Below are 6,913 nucleotides of genomic sequence, written 5' to 3'. Positions count from 1 at the left end.
GAGCTGAGGTAGGATTTGAATACACAGATGAGTATAGCGACATATAAAACCAGATGATGGAAAACATAGGTGCCACCATCAAAATAGGTATTTTCTGAAACAATCTGGAATATGTGATTTGAAGCATCCAGGATTCACGAGGCCAAGACAGCCAACTGCCCTCCCCATTCAAGGTCTCTGGCTCCATGTGCATGGGCAGTGCCGTGCCTGCCCCTCTGTGAGCTCTGGCACCCGTGGCAGCACATAGAGAGGAGCCGGCTCAGCCCTCACCTCGCTCCAGCTCCCATCACTTGGTGCTGTTGGGTGGCACAGCTGTGCAGGTGAGGATAACAGAGGCTTGATATCACTCTCATGTCTCTGTGAATGAACCCAAAGAGCGGTCCCTATTGTACTTGAGGAACTGTAAAGACACAGAGAGAGAAATAAATCCATTCCCTGCTAGTGCAGAGAGGGTCTTTGTTTATCTCATTTTCAGAATGAGAATGTTTAGAGGATTGCTGCAGCACATGACCAGAAGCTACGAAGCTGCAGACAAAAGCTATTTGGAACGGAGATCAGGCTTTGCCATGTGCTGGCATTGTAGAAGATGTCTACTTTGTCCAAGTTAAACCTGCTGCTATCTCGTGTTTTATTTCACTCAGGCTGCTGCACCCCCTGCTTTAAAGGCTGCACATCTCCCGGGTTCACGTGTGCTTTCACCAGCATCGGCACAGCATCAAAATGTCTGCTGGAGCCGGCTGGCGGGGGCTGCCTGTATTTCAAGCCAAAGTCACAAGGGTTTCACCAACAGCTGCACTTGTTCCAGCCACAGACAAGTTTAGAGGACAAAGCCCTGGCTTATTGCTCCAGCTTGCTGAGCGGGCTCATTTCGCAAGCTCATTGCACGTCAGCCACGAGCGTGTGTCGGCACCCAGCAGAAACACAAAGTGCTTGAGCAGAACTGACAGCGAGACAAAGCCCGTTGGGGCTCTCGGGATAATCTGTGGCTTTACCACAGCTGAACACTACAGCCAGCCAAAGGCTGAGATGCTCTGTCATCCCTGGGACCCACACAGCCTGCTGCCAGGCATCACAGGGCAGCAGAAATGCCTCACAGAGCCCTTCCAGCCCAGCAGTATCTCTGCTTCCCAGGAAGCTGGGGCTGCGCCTAGGCAGGACTTGAGGATTTGAAGCATCTTTGCAGGGGCTGATGGCGTGGTCTTCTCCTGCTCCCCTGCTCTGCACCCTGAGGGATAGGAGAACGGAGCCTTTGGCTGCCCAAGCTTTCCCATATGTTACAAAAAAAAAAAAAAAAGGCATAAATCATATTACAGCCCCAAATACACTCAAAGCAGGAGCCATTTCTGTTTGCAAGGGAGGGGTGAGGAATGTTGAATTAGATTTTAAACCTCTGCAAACTCAAAGCTTCGTAAAATGGTTTCCATCATCTTGTGCCAATCTTTTCCCCTGAAAAACACAAAGACAAGGGACAGGTTAGTCCGTGAGCATCCTGCCCCCACCCCCAGGCAGCTGCCCACAAGGAGAGGTGAGAGAGGTGCATTGCTGCAGCTGCCCTGGCTGCATCCGTTCACCTACTGCAACCTAAATGGGGAACACAGAGAAAAAAAGGACCCAAAAAATCACTGCATGCAAAGCAGATGCAAACCAGAGATGGTGTAGAAGTGTGTTAACTTTCCAGGATTCCTCAACTCTCCACTGACTCGGAGAATCCAAAGGGTTATCTCAGCCCTGTGCAGGGCAGGGAGACGATGAGCTGTATCTCCTGCCTTGCTGGCCCCTTCTCAGCACCTTAGGGAGAAAACAGAGCTGGAAAAGAGAACTCACAGCAGAAGAAAAAGCAGCAGGCACCCATGAAAGAGGAGCTCCTTGCATCCTGGGTTGTGCCAGCCATTGGGCGAGGGTGCTGAGCCACTGTTGAGGCCCCGGGCTGCAAGGGGACAAGAGGGGACACCCCCACATCGGCACCTGCACTGAGATGGGGATGGGAATAGGGACGGGAATAGGGATGGGGGCACAGCTTCACCACCCCAGAAAAGAGGTCTGGTAAGAAGAGAACTGCGACTCATTCAGTGGAGGGGGGCAGGAGCCCCACCAGGATGCCTCACACCTCCCTATCCCCACATAGAATAAAACCCACAGCTCCCCTGTGCTTTTCCCTTCGGAGGCTGCCTGGAAAATCACCCAAAATGCTGTTTTCTCTGGGAAGGAGCCCCCCCACATCCCTCTCCTGCCCGCAGCCCCTTTTCCCTGCCAGGTACCGCATTGCGGAGCTGCCGCTGCTGTCAGGGAACAGCTCGGGTCGGGCAGGGGGACCCCCAGACCCTAGAGGGACTAGACACGATTTGGGGGGGCAATAAGAGGAGCCCCCAGGGATCTCTGCTGAGCCCGAGCTCTAGGAGCGCTGCCCATGGGCATCCTCCCTCCTCACCTCCACCCTCACTGGGCAGTAGCAACGAGGGGAAAACAAGACATTTGCTGTGGCTTTTAAATTGGTGTAAAAACCAGGTGGTTTCAGGCACAGGTGCGGAGCAGCACAGATCAGCCCCACATTCTGCACCTGTAGGCAGGGTAGAATGAGTTTGATTCAAGACACGAGGTGCCTCCAGCCCATTATTTCGGTTTTTTCCCTCTCCTCCACTGCATTCGTTTGGATTTTGAGGATTTTTTTGCCCCTTCTTCACACGAATAAGAGTTTCAGGGTATGTCTGCAAGCTCCATCCATCCCCAGGGATTGAGCACTACGGGGTAAAGTAAAGCTGAGAGGTGAAGTGAAAGCAGCACCCCCCCCAACTCTAGGACTAATCCTTCCTGAAATATAAGTGTTGTGCCTCTTATAAAAAGCTTAATCTCACCATTAATCCTCTCTGTTACCCCCAAGAATGTACAGTACCCCCGATGGGATCAGGCACGGCAAAAATGAACCTCCCTCTGCCCTTGCCCAGCTCCTCCGAGCCCCCCACGAACCAGGCCAGCCACATCGACTATGTTTTCTCTTTATTGTTTGATATATTTATGTACCACATTATATGTTAAAGATAGATTTTTTTTTTCTGATATACATTTTTCATCTTATTTACCACAATGACACCACACATACATTGGAAACAGCTCCACGGATCTGGTAGATTGCACAGAATGAATTGTGTCGTAGTTTTGTTCCTGTACCCGAACAACGTCAAATCCAACAATATATTCATTTTTTTTAACTTTTCATAGTTTAGAAAGAACAATTGTCGAAACAAAACGAAACAAAAGTCACCGGGAAGTGGACTCCAGCTTTGCGATTTCAACCAGAGGCAAAATATTGTAGTCGATGGGAAGCGCCATTCCTCGGTGTGGATTCAGATGGAAGAGATAAGCAGTCCTGACATCTATGTGACTACGGTGTAAACATTGCAGGCAACTGGCATCGCTGGTCATCAGCCGCTGCTTGGACTTGTTGGGCTGGTCATACAATCTAGGTCTCGTCTACATCCATCTCACACAGTGTAAACCAAAAAGTCCCTGCTCCCAGCACCCAGGGCTGGTTTGCTTCTGTCTGTGAGCGCAGTAGCCCAATCCCATGGGATCGGCACCTGTGTTTCAGCTCCTGAAACACTGAATTGCATATCTGTAAGGAGTATTGAAAACTGCGACTGTTTCCCAACAGGTCATTTGTGGGGGAGCCAAGCTTCAGGCAACGAGTGAGGAGGTAGGGGTGGGGCACTGGATAATTTCCTTCAAAAAATTCCAAATAACAAAAAAATATATTTAAATCTTAGCTTATTTAAAAAGACAGCAGGGTGAACACTTCCTTCTCTTCTTATTTCCTTTAATTTGCAGATTCTATGACATAGAATTTGTTGGATGCATGTAACGAAAATAATGACTCTTTCCATTAAAGGGACGCATAATTATTTGGCTATGCAGATGTTCGATGCGATTCTCTTACTGCAAGCTACTGGCCCCTCTTTAGTCTTCAGCGTTGGTTCTGAAGGCCTCTATGAGGCCTTCTAAAGAGTGGATGAACCCAGAGACACTGCAGATACCACCTATAACGAAAATGGCAACATCAAAGAAGACATGGTGCCACAAGAGCTTCCTCCACAAGAGTTTGAGGTGGAAAAGACTGGGGAGCAGGAAGCAGAGCCCTGCGCCTGTGAGGCTCCCAGTGAGACCCATCAAGAGGGCAAAATGTGGGACATAGATAGCCATGAGCAGGGTAAAAACTACCAGGGCACATCTGAGGGTGAGTCCCCAGGATTTGAGCCGCCCATCACCCCCATAGCAGTTGGGGAAGAATGCCCTATTTCCATCTTGGAAAAGGGACCGCTCCAGGACTTCCACAGCAGCAAAGAATGGCAAAGGGTACGAGAGCAAGGCTTTGGCCACCAAGAAAATGTTGACCACTGCCCTAATGGTGGATGGCAAGTTGTCTGTAATGACTTCCTTGGTCTCATCAGCCCAGGTCAGATAAGCGACCAAAGCGAAGAGTCCCTTAAGGATGCAAGCTGCTATGTGAGTCCAGTTCATCATGCAATGAAACTCCTTGGGGTTCTGCATATTCCCCTCCAAGGAAGGCAGAAAGATCTGAGAGGTGTAGCTGAAAACAATGATGCCAATGGAGATGGGAAACTTCTTTACATCAATGTAGAATTTGACTTTGTCCCAGGCCCAGTCACGTGCTCTGGAGAGGCAGTAGGCAATCACCAAGATGTTAATCACAAAGTGAGCTAACGTGCAGAGCAAGCTGAACTTGGAGACTGCCTTGAGGTTCTTCAAGAACGCACAAGGCAGGAGCACTGCTGTGGCAATGATGGACCACGACTTCTGGGAGACGGGCAGGTTGGGGAAGCTGTTGTACATCAGGTTCCCACTGACCACCACATAGAGGATGCAGGTCATGACCAGTTCAATGATCTGAGCCACGTTCACGATTCTGCCTCCGAGGGTGGGGAAGCGGGGTGCGCAGCACGCGTTCGCTATGTCCACGTAGGAGTCTCTCACCCTGACTATCTCCCCATCCTCATTCTCTTCGTAAAGACAGGCAATAAGGATTTTCCCAGTGTAGCAGCAAACCACCGCAGCGAAAATGATTAAAAAGAGTCCTAGGTATCCACCGTGAAGGATGGCATAGGGCAGGCCCAGAACAAACATCCCCTAGAAAGAGACAAAATGGAAACCGCGTTGCTTGTCTCACCGGGGGGACCAGGCGGGCGCCCACACCCGGGCACCCGCAGTCGCACAGTCGCAGTCACGTGCGCGCTCGCTGTCTTGGCTGCCCGTCATCGCACCCACGCAGGCGGCCACACAGTCATGCCACGCAATCGCGGCCACACGCGCTGACATCCCCCCACTCCCCCTTTCTCTCTGACGTAGCACCCCCATAATCACACCCGCATCATCTCACCCCGCAGCACCCAGCAAGAGCGGGTTTCGGTGCCCCACTCGCCACCTTCTGTGTCCCCAGCCCCTCTCAGCACACCAAGACCCCCAGAGCCAGGGTCCCCTGGAGGTGACGATATTCCCCCCCGGCACAGCCTCCCCTCTAACCTGGGGTCCCCCCAGGGTGTCCCTTCACCCCCAGCCCATGCGAGGACAGCCACAGCCTGGCCGTGTGGGGAGAAACGATGGCAGAGAACTGGGGACCCATGCCCCTCCCGGTCTCTGCACCAATTTCCCAGAGTGAGGGGCAAAAAGAGATGCAGATTTGAGGGTTTCTTTCCTTTTTCTTTTATCCTTTTGTCTTCTTTTATTTTTCCCCCCTCCCTCTATTTTTTCTCTACCTTTCCCCTATATTGGTTGGGTTTTTTTAATATCTTTTTCCCATCTTTTTTTCCTCCCTTTTCCCTGAAAAAAAAAAGGAAGAAAAGGGCTTGAGATCACCCCAGGGCTGCTGACAAGCTAGGACTGGGAGCAGGATTAGATTCAGGACCAGGACCAGGAGTGAGATTGGGATCAGGACCGGGATCGGAACCAGCGGTGACAGCCGTACCTGGATGGCGTTGGTGACGTTCCATCCTGCCTCCCAGGCCGTGATCTTGGGTTTGCCTTGCCCGGAGAGCTCGGAGCAGACTCCTGCCTCCTTGGAGGCTGAGGGTGGCAGGGGCCCGGTGCCATCGCGCTGGTAGTGGATGTCCCCTTCCAGGGGGGGCTCCGCTCCGTCCTCGCTGCCCTCGGACTTGAGGATGTCCATCTGCAGCCCTTGCCGGTGCTCCATGTCCAGGTCATCGCAGTGGGCGAACCCCACCGCCTCCTCGTCGGTGGCCGCCTGGAAGCCCATCCTGGCGAACATCCCGCTCATCTTCGCCTGGGATTTGTTGGACACCGAGGTGGCCACGTTGGACAGTTTGCTGCGCAGGAGGGTGGCCATGGCGGCGGGTGGGAGACCTCAGGAATCCTCAGGGATGGAGAGACCCGACGGGGCGGGCGGTGGGGACCTCGCAGGTGGCTGCTGGAGGGAGGGGAGGATGCTCCGAGCCGCTACCTCCGCGTCCCAGCGCAGTGCGGGCGGCTCCGCGCCGGGGTGCGCAGAGGCATGACAGCCTCCGCGGGGAGGTGCGGGCCCTCCGCCCTGCTCCGCGCTGGAGGGATGGAGGAGCGAGCCTGGAGGGATGGAGGAGCGAGCCTGGAGGGATGGAGGAGCGAGCCTGGAGGGATGGATGAGAGAGCCTGGAGGGATGGAGGAGCGAGCCTGGAGGGATGGAGGAGCCTGGAGGGATGGAGGGACGAGCCTGGAGGGGATTCTGCGGGGGTTTCCGCAGCCTGGAGGGAATTTGCAGGATCCGGGGCGGGGGGATCAGCAGCCGGCTGCTCTCACCAACCGGGCACCGCAAGCCCCTGGCTTCTCCATCGCAGTGCGCCCACCTCGCGGAGAGAAGAGAGGGAGAGGGGAGAGAATTGCTGCAGTTCTGGGGGAGGTACCAGCCTCCCC

General features: G+C 53.5%; 1 protein-coding gene across 1 annotated transcript; it reads right to left on the bottom strand.

The window, feature by feature from the left end:
- Positions 1-2,984: 2,984 nt before the first annotated feature.
- SLC32A1 (solute carrier family 32 member 1) lies at positions 2,985-6,587 on the bottom strand. Its single transcript, XM_069871654.1, has 2 exons — positions 5,975-6,587; positions 2,985-5,139 (listed from the first exon to the last, which is right to left on the bottom strand). The coding sequence occupies exons 1-2, from the start codon at positions 6,350-6,352 to the stop codon at positions 3,952-3,954; spliced, it is 1,566 nt and encodes a 521-aa protein (XP_069727755.1). The 5' UTR covers positions 6,353-6,587; the 3' UTR covers positions 2,985-3,951.
- Between the last annotated feature and the right edge of the window lie 326 nt (positions 6,588-6,913).

Source organism: Phaenicophaeus curvirostris, chromosome 18 (assembly GCF_032191515.1).
Source record: "Phaenicophaeus curvirostris isolate KB17595 chromosome 18, BPBGC_Pcur_1.0, whole genome shotgun sequence".
NCBI classification, from domain to species: Eukaryota; Metazoa; Chordata; class Aves; order Cuculiformes; family Cuculidae; genus Phaenicophaeus; species Phaenicophaeus curvirostris.
Note: the sequence above shows the minus strand (reverse complement) of the source record. Positions and strands in the feature narration are given on the sequence as shown.